The sequence below is a fragment of the Drechmeria coniospora genome, chromosome 02 (assembly GCF_001625195.1).
Source record: "Drechmeria coniospora strain ARSEF 6962 chromosome 02, whole genome shotgun sequence".
NCBI classification, from domain to species: Eukaryota; Fungi; Ascomycota; class Sordariomycetes; order Hypocreales; family Ophiocordycipitaceae; genus Drechmeria; species Drechmeria coniospora.
Window position 1 is genome coordinate 3,867,513 of NC_054390.1, and position 15,755 is coordinate 3,883,267.

General features: G+C 58.7%; 4 protein-coding genes across 4 annotated transcripts; 3 read left to right on the forward strand and 1 right to left on the reverse strand.

Moving 5' to 3' along the window:
* Positions 1-804: 804 nt before the first annotated feature.
* DCS_04190 (uncharacterized protein) lies at positions 805-1,140 on the forward strand (the record flags this gene model as incomplete). Its single annotated transcript, XM_040801502.1, has 1 exon — positions 805-1,140. One exon carries the CDS (start codon positions 805-807, stop codon positions 1,138-1,140), a length of 336 nt encoding a protein of 111 aa, XP_040656535.1.
* A 720-nt stretch (positions 1,141-1,860) lies between these two features.
* Positions 1,861-2,901, forward strand: DCS_04191 (uncharacterized protein; the record flags this gene model as incomplete). Its single annotated transcript, XM_040801503.1, has 1 exon — positions 1,861-2,901. One exon carries the CDS (start codon positions 1,861-1,863, stop codon positions 2,899-2,901), a length of 1,041 nt encoding a protein of 346 aa, XP_040656536.1.
* A 1,139-nt stretch (positions 2,902-4,040) lies between these two features.
* On the reverse strand, positions 4,041-7,773 carry DCS_04192 (Sec23/Sec24 family protein; the record flags this gene model as incomplete). Its single annotated transcript, XM_040801504.1, has 4 exons — positions 4,041-4,454; positions 4,590-5,809; positions 5,878-6,316; positions 6,400-7,773. The coding sequence occupies 4 exons, from the start codon at positions 7,771-7,773 to the stop codon at positions 4,041-4,043; spliced, it is 3,447 nt and encodes a 1,148-aa protein (XP_040656537.1).
* Positions 7,774-11,824: 4,051 nt separating this feature from the next.
* Positions 11,825-12,821, forward strand: DCS_04193 (Histone H1; the record flags this gene model as incomplete). The annotated part of the gene is made up of 4 exons (XM_040801505.1): positions 11,825-11,971; positions 12,207-12,229; positions 12,294-12,618; positions 12,687-12,821. 4 exons carry the CDS (start codon positions 11,825-11,827, stop codon positions 12,819-12,821), a joined length of 630 nt encoding a protein of 209 aa, XP_040656538.1.
* Between the last annotated feature and the right edge of the window lie 2,934 nt (positions 12,822-15,755).

Sequence of the window (15,755 nt, forward strand, 5' to 3'; positions counted from 1 at the left end):
GCATGTACATGCGGGTTCTTGCTTACCTCACGTCTAGTGCAGCATGTACTGTAATTTACATGCACCGCACCTGCCGAAAACCCTCGGTCGTCAAAAAGGAGGTAGTACGACATAATACCGTGCTCCGTAGCGCTCGTCATCATCACCTCTCACTCTCGGCCTGCAAGTGCTGCCACGAAGCAAGGAACGATACGCCGAGGGTGAACACATACTGCGCACCCGGCTACGGTGCTTTTAGGTTGTTCAGAGCCCTGAAATGCTGCATATGCAAGGGCCAGGGCCACTGTCCAGCTCGCATTAGCGCTTGGCCTCCCCTGTGCCCGAAGCCCAGTCGCTCCTGCCCCAGGAGCAACCTGCCTGTGCCTGCTCAGGCAGACAGTCAAGCGCCCTCCGTCGCAGCTTCCCACTGCACCAGCCTCCGTTGGGCGGGAAGAACACCTTGCACGGAATGGATGAATGCCCTGCCAATCGTCTTTTTCTTCCAGTGTGTCCTCCTCTTCGGATTTCCAAAAGGCCATTGCATCCACTACAATCCGTACCCCCCCCCCCCTCATCGACGACGACTACGACGTCCGTGATGGTCTCGCCCCATGCCCGGAGCTCGTCGGGGGCGGCACCGCGACAAGGGAATCGTGGTGCGTGCAAAAGTGTCCATATACGGTACACGGCGGTGCCTCCTCCATCCTTCGATGCCCAATCGCTGCCTGCGTGGGGGACGGCCCGGCTCCAGAGGCAAGTCGAACAGGTCGGGACGGACGCCTCTCTCTGATCGACTACTTTGTACTTGTACTAGCATCTTTCCTCATGTCTCGCGGCGTCTCAGCTGATGGCTCAAACTGGCCCACCAGCACAGCTGCCGCCGGCTCCCCTTCGTGCCAGCGGCTATGGAGCCACGGTTGGCTCGTGCCGTCGTTCACGAGAGTCGTCCTCGGTCGCCAATTTGATGTCATCCCATCGCGTATCGGACGACGAAATAAGAGGATCCCCGTGCCTCGGCCCTGGGGCCTTGCATGCGACGAGGTCGGACAGAGGCGAGATGGCGTCGCACAGATCTGGTGCGCTCCCCAGCAACCTCCAACAATGCTCCGACCCGCCAGCAATTCCACCGCCGTCAACACCACCTGTTTCTCTCCCGCATAGCGCCCTCTCTCCATGTCTCTGTCTCTGTCTCGCTGCCGGTTTGTCGACGTGGCGCAAGCAGTTCCCAACGCTGCCGAGGGCTCATGTCTGAGATGTCGGTCAAAAACGTCGCCTTGGTCCCTTGGCCGTCTGACGGTGCAGGCGGCGGCAGCAAACAGGAGCAGCAAACGACGGCAGCCGCTGCAGGGCGGCCGCCCGCAGTCGGGTGCCACCCCTTGCCCTTGCCATCCGGCCGGTCTTCTTGGATGATCAACCTTCCGTTCTCCTTCTCCACCCTTTGCCTCATTCGTTCCTCATTTCTCTCGTCAGGAACTCGCTGCCCCGTCGTCGGCATGTCAAGCGATGTCGGCTTGCCGTGTGCTTGAAGCCCACCCCGGTCCGTCGTTTCCATGAATTTGGAGCCTCAACTCGGCTGTTGCCCTCGCCTCTAGATGGATATGTCCCAAACACCTGATTCAGATTCTCGACATATTAGGTCGCACACTTCGCCGCCATCCCTACATCTCGCTTCTGCCTTCTGATGGTGGCATTTCTCTCCATTCTGTCTTCCTCGTCCCCGTCAGGAAGGGATCCAAGCCGTATAAAGGTCGTCCTGTCGCCCCCATCGTCCATGCATCGGCTCGCTTCCCGCTCCAGCATCGTCTCGGCGACTACCTTCAAGCAACCGCCGCAGCCTATCACCGCAACCGACTCCGTCTCCGTTCAACTCCCGCCCTCCACATGGCTCCGGGATCCAGGCCCGGCCGGGTGAGGCCGATAGAGGTGGCGGCCGACACGAAGAGAAACTTCATCCCCATGGTGAAGGCGAACTACGCGGAAATGTTTCCCCCGTACTCCATCTTGTATCGCCAGCCGACAGCCCAGCTGGCGATCTCACGCCGCACTCTCAGCACGCGCCCCCCTGCGTTCCACTTCGTCGCCGAGGACCCCATCATGACGGCGATATCCTACGGCGCCGTCGATAGCCATGCGAGCGAGTCCGCTGGGGGGCCTCGAATCCGCGTCCCCTTTCTATGCGCCGCCAACGAGCGCCGCCCCGGTGGAGACTGGGAGACGGGCTGCTCGGTGTACGAGGAGACGCTCTGCCGTCGAAGCAACCTTTCAGCTACGCTGAGCACCCCCTGGCCCAGTACCGGCGAGACGTCCAACTATCCCATCCCCTCCACCGGCGGTATCCTGTCCGATTGTGTCGTCGTCTGTCGAGGACCCCACGGTCGATATGAGAGGCTGGAACGTTGGTACGACTTGCCCGTCGTCTCCGTCTCGCCACCTCGTTGGCCGAAGCTCAAGGAGAACGGATCCATGTATTCGTTTTCCGAGGAGCGTGACCTGATGCGGGAGAAGATGCGCGGCGCGCTACGCATCTGCCTCTACAACAACTACGACCGCGTCGTCATTGGTGACTTTGGGCTCGGCAACAACTACCGAAACCCCCCTCGGGAGGTTGCGGAAATCTGGCGAGACGTCTTCCTCTTCGACCCCGACCTACGCGGCCAGTTCACCTACGTCATCTTCGCCTTCGAGGACCCGTCGCAAAGCACGGAACGCTCGATTCTTGATGAAATAGCCAAGAAAGACAAAAGGAGAGGCTCTGCTGGCCGGTCGCGGGATGGGTCCTCGGCATCCAGCTCGACCTCGTCGTCGAGATGCTACGCGCCCACGGATATGGCCATATTCCAACATGTATTTGACCCGGTCGAGATCCAGCGTGTTCTCAGCAGCCCAGATCCGCGCTACGGCTTGGACATGATTACGTCCTGACGGACCGTGAACTCTCAGCACCTGCCCGGCATGAGAATCCCGTGCTTCGGCAGTGCAGGTTAGCCTGCTCGGATTCTCATACCGTGCTAATTCGTTGTTCGCATCTTCACACAGTCGTCCCAGGTCTGTGGCAGTACGCCCTTGCCCCTTGTCATTGGCTCGATGCCCCCCCCCATGGTACGGAGAAGACTCTTCAAGACGTGAATCGAGACTATGATGCATTGCAAGGGTGAGCCATGTCTCTACATGGTATTGGTTGCTTTCTGTCGCTTCGGTACGAAATTGGAGTACGGAGTTGACAGTGAGGCTTTATTTCTGCGTGTTTGCTTTTTCCCATGCCCTGCTCGGCAGCCACACCCACCGTTACGCGGTCACATCTGCAACGATTGGCGGGCGAAGGGTTCATTAGTGTTGAAGATTGTGGATCTCCTGTTGACGCATCTGCCTGCCACCACCTTCGTTTCTGCCATATTGCGGGCGCGGAGGTTGACGAAGCGGCCTTGGGCGGCATGATCACCCGTGCTTTTGGTTTTACTCATCAGAGCAAAGAAACGCTGCCCATCCTCCTCTTCCGGAGGGCGGGAAAAGAGGGCAGCGCAATTCCTATGATCTTGCGGGTGGCTATCAATAAGATCAGTTGCAAATGCGTTGCTATTTTTTCGTGAGAATAGGCGTCTCACATCAACACCAGGTTCTACCTCCCCCAACCCTCTTGACAGGGCTCGATTGATCAACGATCATGCATTGAAGTATCCGTCTTGGTCCGATTCGTTCACGACATTGGCACAGCTAGCCGTGCGAGTAATTACACATATTCATTACATATATTGCCCAATGACTGGGCAGAATGCGCTGGGCGTCGGCGGCCCAGGAGACCTGCCATTCAATCAGCCTCGCCCCTTGCTCACTGCCGGACGCAACAGAGAGATTCGCTTGCGGCGTGGCCTGGGCGAGTATCCGTACGTGGGTACATTGCGTGTGCACCTCCGAGTGTGGTATGCGGCATCCCTCAGATGCTTGCCAACTACATGCGTGCCCCTGCCTAGGTTCACCGTAGTCGAAACGCTCGCCACTCTCCGCCGGCCTTATGTTCCACTGTTGGGTTTTGCAGTATTGGCCAAGCAAAGGTGAGCGTTCATTTAATATTCTGCTTGATCTTTTGGTCCGTCCGGTCCCTGTGGAGGATAGATGTGATATTCCTTGCGGCGTGCGCACAACGCAGGGCTGACTGACGGGTGCCGCGACAAACTTGCAAACAGAGTCTCGAGACGTGACACGGCAAGCCAACCCATTCCATCACCGGCACCTGAAGCACCTCGCCAGACCGGCTGCTTGATCGTCGTTGCTACCGCTGCTACCCAAAGTCTCCTTTGCGGGACGCTTTCACCGTACATCATCGCTCCAAGACGCCCTCCCGCCCCTTTTTTTCCTGCTACTTGTGAGACGGACGCATGCTCCTGAGCAACGAGCCGAGCAACGGAATTTCCGGCATAAGAAACGTCGTCTGCCGCTTCGTGGACCCGCACGCCATCACCAGTAGGCAGGTCGTAGGCCTGAAAAGGTGGACAGCGACTGCGAGGCATCGCTGTCCGTCTCCTTCTTTCGCTGTCCGCTCAACTGCGACGCGCACCGTCAGTCACGACAACCCCCACGGCGGTCGGGGCCACCGCACAAGTCAATCAGCTCACCTCCAGTTGCACGCCCTTGTGCACGTGGACCAACCAGTCCACGTAGCTCTGCGCCTCGTTGTTGCGGTCCTCCACCAGCATCCTCGCAAACTCGTACTCGGCACCATCGATGCCTCGTCGAGCCAGCTGAAGCGTCAGGCCCTTCGATCCTCGCATCGCCTTGAGGAATTCGAGAATGTTGCGCACTTGACAGTTCAGGACCGTTTCCAGCACCGGCAAGGAGGACGTGTAGGCATCAAGACTCCGCAGCGAATCCTTCCCTTCGCCGAAGAGATCGGCCACCAGGTTGGGCGAGGTCTGCTCGTGGAACCACAGCAGGCATTGCTGCCCGTTGTCCACCAGGTACACGCCTCCGGGTTCGACGCGGCCGAAGGAAGCCCGCACGGCTGGGGGCAAGGTGAGGTGGCCGGTTTCGGCGTCGGCGAACCCTTCCTCGGGCTGGAGGTTGTGGATGGGGATGATGCGCGGATAGAGATACAGGCTCAGCTCCGTGGCGCCCATCGATCGAACCATTCGCAACTCGTGGACCCTCCTGTCCGAGTTTTCGATGCCGCCCTTGAAGGCGCGGCACTTGATGAGACCCAGGACGTACATGCAAAACTCCTTCAGCCTCTCCGGCATGACCAGCTGACCGGGCGGGTGCTGCTGGGCCGAGTGCTTCCTGTAGCAGGACATGATGTCGATGGACCTCTCGCTGAGCCAGTTCCGCACATCCTTGAGGTTGCTCGACGTCGTGGCGAGCTTCGTGCTCGCCTCCTTGGCAAGCATGGCCACGACGGCATCTTGATCGACGAATTTCATGCATCCGCGGATGCTCTGCTCCCTGGTGCTGGACTCCTTGGACGTGTCGCTGACGCTGGCGATGACGTTCGAGCAGCGAACGCGTCGCTGGCCGGACGCCGTCGTGTAGAGCAAGGCGGATTGGAAGTGAGCATCCAGCTTGGCGTCAAGCTTCCCGTCGTAGCTGAAACTGACCCCGAGAGCCTTGTCCGCATCGACAACGCCCAACTCGAGGTCGGCGCCAAAGGTATGCTGCACAAAGTTCCCGTGGTAGGACGACACTTGAAGCCCGTTGGACGACCGCACTTTCATGAGGCCCTGGAAGCCCGTCTCGCGCGTGACGGTGTGGGAAATTTCGGCCGACAACTTCGGCCCATCCCGTGGGGCGATGAAGTTGGGGTAGTAATAGGTTTCGCCGCCAGTCGTGGCGGCAACGTGACCTAGCATCGCGTCGCACACGTTAGCGTCGGCATTCCCTCCGAGCGGGAGGTGATGGCGGGGTCGTTACCAATCGTCGCAATGTCCAGATAGCCACCGGAGGGAGCGGCGAGGAAGAAGTCGGCGCCGATGCCCGACGAGGCCATCTTCTCGGCAACCTTCTTCCAGCCAGGGTGTTCCGTCGTGTAGAGCTTCTTGTCCATCTCGCCACCCGGGTGGTTGCCGTCGTCGCGCATGAACAGACGACCAGGCCCCCAGGTGGGCAGCGCCGAGCATGAACATACGATCTTGCCGCCCGTCTTCTCCAGGGCTGCCAAGGCCGAGTTCAGCGTGGCCAGCAGCGCCGGCTCCGGGTTCTTGATGGTGGAGAACATTTCGGGGAGACGGGTCAGCAGCGAGGTGATGAGCGCCTTGGACTCGTAAGGATCGACGAACAGGCCCTCGCCGAGCGGGAGGAAGGGGTCTTCGAGGTCGGGCATGATCATCATCTGGGCTTGATCCAAACGAGGCTGCGACGCCGGGGTCAGTCATCGGTCGCTCATCTCGAGCCTGCACGGGTCTCGGTCGGTCGGCAATCAGGGTCGCAACTCACATTCAAGTTGTAAAAGTGGATGTCCTTGTCGTACGTCATGAAGCCGACCTTGGCTCCCTCGGGCATCCTCCGCTTCCGTTCGCCGTCGTCCTTGTCGCGGTCTTCGCCTCCGTAGAGCGCGGCCAGAATTCCGTCGCAGAAGGTCTCCATGAAACCCTTGTTGAAGGACTCTTGGGTCGCGTCGATGACGAAGAGCCAGCGCAAGCCGACGGGCTCCCGCGTCCAGTACTCCTTCGGCACGACAAACTCGACGGTGCCGCGGTGGAGCTCCGGTCGCTGATCACGGTCGACGCGCACACCCTGGGGGTTGGTGGCGCAAAAGTACTCCGACGGGGTGTCGTTGGGATGGGTGCAGAGGTTGCAGACGAACTTGTTGCCGCCGGAGCGGAACATCATGAAAGGATTGATGTATGCGCGGCATCGACGGCAGCGGGGCGGGCCGGACTCTCCAAAGTCGAGGACGGGTATGTCTGCTTCGCCGGTTTGAAGGGGCGCGAGGGGCTGCAGCAGCAGGCCAAGGGGGAGGCCCGTGGCTTGCAACCCGTCCGAGGTGGCGGGGATGTTGTTCAGTGTCAGGCGGGCGTACTTGGGCGAGGCGTTCCCCTGGTCGTAGGCGACAAAGGAGACCGTCGCCGGGGGGGGCACGTGGCGCTCAAAGGTTGGGTAGACGTTCTTGAGGAAGTGCTGCTGGACGGAATCACGAGCGACGGGGATACTGGGCATGTCGTCGGCGGAAATCTTCGACTGGCCGGTCGGGGCGATGGTCGTCGCGGTATCGGGGGAACCGAAGCCGGGGCCGAAGCCAACAGGGCCTGGGGGGCTGAGCGCGGCTCCGACGGGTGCCGGAAACTGGCTCGGGTTCATCAGCTGAGGAGAGCCTTGGTCTCCGAGCTGGGGTTGCGGGCCGAAGCCGGGGCCGACGGGTCCGGCGGCGGAGGGAATGAACTGTGCCGAGGCTGAACCGGGCGGCGGCATGCCGTTGAAGGCCTGAGACGAGCCGCTGGGTTCCACAGTATGGTAGGCGTGGCGATCCTTCTTCTTCTTGCGGATGGTGCCGGCGCCGGCGGGGGCGGCCACGCTCATGCCCCCCATCTGGGTGACCAGCTGGCCCTGGTGGACCAGCTGCGGCGAGGTGCCCTGGAACGGCTGACCCGGGTGAAGCTCGCCGCCGTAGGGGTTGCCGGGCGGAGGCAGCTGCGCCGGGGGCTGGGGCGGACCGCCGTAGGCAGCTTGGCCCGGCTGCTGGGGCTGCTGCTGCTGCTGGTAGTACTGAGGCTGGCTGTGGGGAGGAGCATTGCCATCATTTCGATTGGCGTTGTTCGGGTCGGTTCCCATGCCCTGGCCGAGAGCATGGTACTGGGAGTAGTCGGCCATGGCGGTCTCCTCGACGGTCTCGGTAGACGGTCTTTAAACCCGAAGCATGCACGAATGGCGGGCGGGCCAGCAGGCGGGTGGGCGATGGGTGCTGTGTACTGGGTGCTGGTTGCTGGGTGGCAGTTGAGGGGTCGTCGTGATGACACGATGCAGGCCGGGAGGTGGGCAAGCGGGCCGGCGGACCAGCAGCTAGAGGTTGGGGAGGCGAGAGCAAAAAAGTCGCAGCTTATAGGCCCGCAACAGCTTCCATACTGCACGGCTCGTTGTCGCAAAACAGATGGCCCAGGGCTTCTCGTCGGCAGGGGGGGTGAGCGTGCCGGAGATGCGGGTGACGACGGGGTGAGGGGTGGTGGTGAGGGGTGGTGGTGCTGGTATCCGACGACGCTGACCTTTGTCGAGGTGAAGCACGGGAAAATGCCAGGTAACGAAACGAGAGACGGTTCGAAGACGTTGGAGACGGGACTTGTGCCAGGATCCTCATTGGGCAAGAGGTGATTTCCTATTCGGGCCAGGGGGTCGAGCCACAATTCTGGAAAGCGAGGGCAGCTCTCCTGCGATATGCACTTAGACAGCTTCTCCGTGCGACTAACGGGGTCCGCATCACGTGCGAGCCGCGACAGAAACGATGAAGAATATAATTAATGGCACGGAATAAGCTCGACGAGTTTGCGCTAAGAAAGCCCCCACTCTCGACAGCTCTTGATCTCGCTCGTCGTCTCGTGGACTCGCAACAAAACTGCACTGTAAGTACTTGCAAGAAGTACTTGCTTACTTACATGCAAGTCGCCACCGCCACGGTCCCGACATCCGACTTTCAACGCAAGTGGCGGCTTGATCTCGAGCTGGCCACTCAGTCTCCTAATCGGATCAGGTGGCGAGAGCAGAGGTTCCCTCGGCTCTCCTGTCTTGCTATCTTGTCTTGGAAACCCATGTCTCGTCTTCATCGGCTTCCCGCCTTTGCCTCTCCGTACACGTACTGTAGTTTGCAAGATGTCAGTGGCCACCACGACCCGTATCTGCATGCGTGGCCAAGACGGGGGTGGTCGCTTCGGAGCCGTCAGGTGTGACTCGGTCGCGTCGCATGCATGCGGGATAATGGCAGCAGTGGCCGAGGCTGCGGTAGAAGTTGTTCGTGCGAATGGTGTGGTGCCACCCCCCTCCTCCCGCCATGACGAAAGCATCCAACGACGGAGGGCGGGTCACTCACAGCACATGGCCGCGACGCCTACCGTGCGATGGATGCTGGGGAGTTTCAAGATGGCATTGCCACGAATGTCATGTCTCGCCTATGGGCGGTGCAGAGGCCATGTCGGGTCACGGTCAAGGGACGCGCCATGGCAGGATGCATCAATACCATCCATCCTCCATCATCGGGTGGTTGACACCAGCTCCACCGCGCAGCGAGACAAGAGATCAAGCATGTACGGGCAAGCAACGGCTCGAAGTTGCCATCCAGATGTCGAGGATGGCATGATAAACCTGCGACGCGGCCATGCAGAGGTGAACCGCCAGCGAGAGAGGGGGGCGGGGGAGGAGAGGCGAAAGAGCCTGGAAAGAAACTCTCCGGACACGGGTAATCGTCGGCGGTTCGGATTCGACGGCAGCAGAATTGTCCAAGTTTTGGCCGCGACAACTCGCCAAGAGGATAGAAGGGAAGAGGGGGGGAAATCTACCGTGCTCTCTCCACGGCGACGCAACGATTCGGTGACATGAACGGTGCCTTTTCATCGACGAATGGAAAGTTCCAGGGGGGAACGATCGGGGGGGGGGGGGGGGGCTGGACGCGTCGATGGCTTCAAGTTGGCTCGCTGGTAGTGGCGGGAAGCACTCCACCAGCAACCTGCAACCCAAATGCTCCCAAGATCTTCACGGCAGGCAACGAGGGAGGAGTAGACTGCACTTCATTTGTCGCAAACACTCTCGACGGCATGGGAGAAGTGACGCCATCGGCAGCGCGAGGCTGAACCCCATTTGGTTCTCCGCGCAGCCAGCACCATGGCTGGCGTCGTCCTGCATCGAGGCACAACCAACGCCGGGGTGACTTTACTGTGCGGTAGCGCATGTCTCCGCGGGGTAAGGCTGGCAAAAAAAAAAAAAAAAAAAATTGAGGGGGGGATGGGATTCATCGACGGTCGGAAAGGAGGGTCGATCGGAGCAGAGCAGACGATGAAGAGAGAGCGGGCAGGAACCGGAGCAGCAGAGGTTGTTGGGAAAAGAGGGGTGGGCGGTCGAAGCACAACCCATCGCGGCCGGAGCAGGCTGGCGACGAGATCATAGGACCATGGGAGAACTCGATACCAAGTACTTGGTACATGCAGCAGGTACAAGCATTGCGGAGAGAAGGTATTACGGAGTGTCAGAAAGATGATGCTCGAAACAATCGGCCAATCAGAAAATTGGTCATGGGTCAAGCATCGATTTGGCGAGTGGGCGCCCATTTTATTTTGGAGGACAACAGACCGTCGTCGGTACGGTGCGTGTCCACTTGCAAAGAGGAGCACAAGTACATGTACTTACTTGCTGCGCTTGATAAGTACTCGAGCACAGGTGCAGCGTGCTGCAGGGAGTACGGAGTGCTCGAGTACTGCACAGCCTGCACTTGTAGTGTATAAGTACATGTACATGTGCACCGTAAGCGTAAGTAAGTAAATGCAACTACTCCGCACTTGCGAATTGCTTAGGCGTCCGGAGTGCTAACATTCCTACTAACCTACTAGCATGGAGAGTAGTGCCTGGTAGCAATTTATAGCTACCAATACATGTACACCTAGGCACGTACCTTAGTCCGGGAGTACGGAGTACTCGTGCTTCGCTTCACTAGTCAGTTGGTCGACAACAAACAAACAGATATGGCATAGAAAAGGCAAAAGTCATGGTTACAAGTAGGTACTTGCAAGTTCTGGCTGTACTTACGGCCCGAGGTGGGATTGGTGTGCGAAGTACTCCGTACTCGATACAATGCAAGTACTTACTTGCTGTACAACTACAGTACTTCCATCACCAAGTACGGAGTACCTACTTAGTAATTACTTACATGCACAACTACGAGGCAGAAAGTACCTTACACCGGCGTACGCCTACGTGCACCTGCTACACCCATTGTCCCGGCCGAGACGGCACACTCTGCCGAACGAGCGAGAAAATGTGAGAAAGGTGTGAGAAGGGAATCATGGGATGAGGAGCGAGGGAACGCGGCCGCGGGTGGGCAGAGTGTGGCGCGCTCTTAGCCAGGCCGGCTGCTGCCACTCTCGAATCCGGCGCGGGCGATCAGAATGCTAAACAAGGCAGAAGCCGACTATGAAATAATAATATGAAGTGTCCCCGTAGGCCGACGCTTCTGGCGGCCGAGAACGGTACAAGGTGGTTGGTCGATGGAGTTGGCGTCAGGTGGGGGTCTCAGTTCCACACGCCGCCTGCAGAGCAAGTACTTACTTACAGTACTGTACTCCATGGTACTTGCGCTCCGTACTCGTGCTGGGCGATGCGTCGAGTGGTACGCGGTAGTGATGGTTAGGCACGCCGCGGCGGTACCCCTAGCGCTCGTCGAAGGAGCACAGCAGGTACATGGAGCCGTAGCGCAGCTCGTACAGGGGACCACGAGCCCGGACGGGGGGGGGTGCCCACCCACCCAGGTACCCACCCGCAGCGCATGGCACGGCACCTCAGGGCATGGCGGAGCTGACCACCGCTGAGCACGGCGCAGGCCAGCATCGCAGGCCGCTGACCAGCGCAGGGCAGCACGGGGGGGGGGGGGGGGGCGACACAGCGAGCCAAGCAGCCGCCGCCGCCAGCGAGCGAGGTGCCTTTCCCTTACTGATTGCGGTCGTGCCCCCGCCCGATATATAAACAAGCCCCGTCCCCTCCACGCGCCCGACCTCGTCGGCCCTGTTCTCCTGTTCCTCCCCCCGACCCGACCGCAAGAACGTGTGACGCCTCCATTTTCTCTCATCGTCTTCCCAAGCAGCCCGCCCTCTTCCATCCAAAATACCTCTTTCGACAAGCACACGCAGCCAAACGTCAACACATCCCCCTCCACCCCCCATCATCCACCATGCCTGCCAAGAAGGAGACAACTGGCTCCAAGCCCAAGTCCGGCTCTAGCCACGCAAGCTACCAGGTTCGTCCCGACTCGGATTTCCTACCGCTATGCGGTCCGTCTAACCTCTCGCAGGACATGATCACGGATGCCATCGTGAACGTACGTCTCGCCCGCCCCTTCCCTCCGGCGCATCGCTCTGCTTCGTCTCCTCGCGTTCCTGCTCGGGCGGATTGAACGTGACAGGTGCCGCACGGCGCAGCCGCTTTGTTGTCCCTCTTTTCTTTTCTTTTTTGCCCCTCCGTCGCTCTCGGTCGACGTAGTTTTTTTTCGTTTTCATTCTTTGCCTTGTTCCCGTGCTGTCGCATCGCCCGCTGACGCGTCGTTCGTGCCGCAGCTTAAGGATCGCAATGGTTCGAGGTGAGTCCCGACGTGCCCATGGTCTTCCGTCGCGATGTCGCCGCTGACCACGCCGTCCCCGCAGCCGTCAGTCCCTGAAGAAGTACGTCAAGGCCAACAACCAGCTTAACGTGGCCTCGGACAAGATGTTCGACTCGCTCTTCAACAAGGCCTTGAAGGCCGGCGTCGAGAAGGGCGTCTTCGCCCAGCCCAAGGGACCCTCGGGCGGCACCAAGCTTGCGAAGAAGCAGGCCGAGCCTAAGAAGCCGGCGGCCAAGAAGGATGCCGCCAAGAAGCCGGTGGCCAAGAAGGCTACGGCGACGAAGAAGACGACCACCGCCACCAAGGCCGGATCCAAAGCTACGACGACGAAGAAGGCTGCTGCGCCCAAGAAGGCGGCCGCTGCCAAGGTACGTCTACGCCCCGCTCGAGAAGAGGCGAGTGGCGCGTGCACGTTGGCTGATCGGAACGTGTCCAGCCCGAGAAGCCCGAGACGGTCTTGACCAAGACGAAATCGGGACGCGTCGCCAAGACGCAAAAGCCCGCGGCGAAGAAGGCGGCTCCCAAGAAGGCGGCGCCGAAGAAGGCTGCCGCCGCCGCCGCCAAGGAGTAGGAGGCCCGACCCTCACTCTCTGTCCTGGATGCTTGTGTTTTTCATGATGTCAACGGCGTTACCGGCTTGGGATTTATAAAGGGCAACGCGCCGGTGGGGCGGGTATATCTGGTCTGGGATACTGTCGAGCGCGGAGAAGAGGTTTTTGTTTTGCACCGCACACGCGCGCCCACACGGCGGCTTCCCCCTCTGCACGTGCCGATTTTTTTTTCTGCGGCAATTTTTCCGCCGCAGCAATTTCCAACGGCGGAGACGCGCCAGCATTGCGGCGGCGGCAAGCAACAGCGGCGGCGGCGGCGGGCGGGGCAGCCTGCCACGGTCGACGCTCGCCTTTTCTCGTCCGACTCTCGTCGCCCCGTCTGCGCGATGCCGGCCGTCGGCGAGGCCAACGGCGAAGGCGGTGGAGGGCGGAGAAGGCGCACAGGGACGGACGGGGCTTACGGGGCCTGCTTGCTGCTTGGCGTTTTGAGGCTTTCATGAGACTTGGTGCGGGAGCGGCACCTGCTCGTCGCGCGACGCGTGGGAGCAGACACTGTAAATTACGAGTACGAGTATACTATCGGTAGTCCCGGGAGGAGGCGGAAATGACATGCAACGATGCTTTTTCAACTTATTTTCCACTTGGTTTTATCCCGCTCATGGCTTCGTTGTTGGGGTTTGCCCGACGCGAATGGATGAATGGGGTTGAGTTGAGGGTGGGAGAGCGAGAGAGCGGGTGTTTAGACGGCGTGAGTGTGCGAGTGCGAGTGGGGTGGTGATTGTACGACGGAGAATATTGCGCGCGTTCACGTAGGTACAGTACATGCACCGAGTACAAAATCGCCTACAAGTGTTTGTATTTGCAAGCATGGAGTAGCGGTGCACGTACGGAGTACAAGTACAAGTAATAATACAATTCATCAGCATACACGGAGTAAGTACGGAGCGCTTGCAGATATAATAATAAGGCATATACTTACATGTACACCTACTCCGTAACTGTAAGTACTTGCGTGATACGGAGTACATGAAATACAGTCCGCTCAATTACGGACGAAAGTACAAGTACTTGGGTAGTTATACCGTGTACGGATAGAATAGAACGTGCGGTACGAGTACAGATCAAGCGTGCTCCGTTCCGTACGTGCACTTGTACTTGTACTATTATTCTTGTACATTTCTACATGTATGCGTGGTAGATGCGGTACTCTGCACCGTACATTTACTTGGATATTTTCAAAGCAGGTGCCTATACTTGTACATGACATATAAGTACCAAACAACTAATAAGTACTTGCCAGTACGGAGTACTTGACCAAATATCTGCAACGCGTGGAGCCCCATTTGCAAGTACAAGCAAGGTTGTACAACTACAGTACAGTAATTAATTACAGCATTACGGCTGTTGCGGAGTACCTGTGACTGAAATCGTAGCCATGGCCCCAGAATTCGTGCGCGTCGATGGCCGTTTGTTGACATTTGGAAGGAAACGTGTCGCGTTCAGGGGTATCACGTGCCTGTCCATAAGGAAATGCAAGCACATGTACAACTACACAAAGTACTTGCGCGGAAGAAAGGCACAATAAAGGCAAAGGCGTTTAATTAAGTAGTTGCCCATGGGCGCTGCCCGGGGCGCCGCTTTGCTTGGGGAGTGTAACTCGCCGATGTAGAACAACATATCACCGCCAGTGCCCGTACTCGTGTTTCGTACCACCTGCAGCATGGCAAGCTCCCCACTGTCGTCAACAGTTTGGGGGCGTATGAGGTAGTTGCAAGCCAGATAACAAGTATTTTGTGGTGGACAGGTAAAATCAGAAGTGCTGTTGGTGCTCGTGTGGGCTTCCGGAGAGGACACTTCCTCACACCTGCGCGATGAAAGGGAACCGTGGCTGTAGATTGGAATAAATGGCTCGTATAATAATTGCTGCGAAGTGTGCATGTACAAGCACAGTAAGTACTCGTGCAAATCCAAATACTTGTTCTCATGGATGATAGGACACGTGCATGTGCATGTAAGTAAGTACAAGCAGCTAAAGGTGGCCTGTGTTTGTCAATACCGGGGAAACGTCCTTTGTGTCCACACTCCGCTCAAGTACTCCGTATTAATACTGCAGTTCGTGGTACCTAGGTAGTGTTTCCAATTCCCTGCCGTAGCTAATTACTAGTACGCCACCTTGGGCCTGCAGTAATAATAAGCATTGCCTTTGTGCAGGTGGTATGGTGAAATGTACAAGTAATTACAGGACTCGCTCGGGGTTGGAATTCCTCCGAAGCGGCCACAACGAACAATTGACAGACGGTTATTTGTGAATGAACGCTTCGCCCACCCGACCAGAACTTGCAACGATGCGGCCCCGAGTCATGCAGAATTGCGATAAAGGTGCTGAAGATTCAGGAGTCATCAGCAGACACTTTGTCCTCCTCTCTGCCGCCTCTCGGATGCGCACCCGTCGACCCGAATCGACGGCCTGGAGTATAGGGTAGGTACACAACGGGCCATGGTGGCCTGGAGCGCCTGTTCCATTGAATTGACGGCTTATCGATAGGTGCCCAGTACGGAGAACGGGGGTGCTGACACTACAGAACGGCACCGTTCGAGTTAAGGCGGTACCTGCGACCGCCAACATCCGCCTTAAACGGCGCGGTCACCCGTTAATGGATGGGCATGGATGATCCCCGCTGGGTCGGTCTGGGCCGCGCGCATGCAGCATCCGCTCAGCACAGTAAGCACATGCATGTGCTGTGCTCACTGCTGGCACGGGGTACTGTACAGTACGTGTACATGGGCACTGTGCACATGCACCTTCAGCACCGACGTCTCTACAGTAAGAGTACGAGTGCGGTGTACGGAGCACAGTACAGCTACGCACATTTACTGTACAGTAAGTACAGTAAGTAAGTACTGTACGCTTATGCCTGCCTGCTCGCACAACCCCTCCGTCCGTCACACAGCGG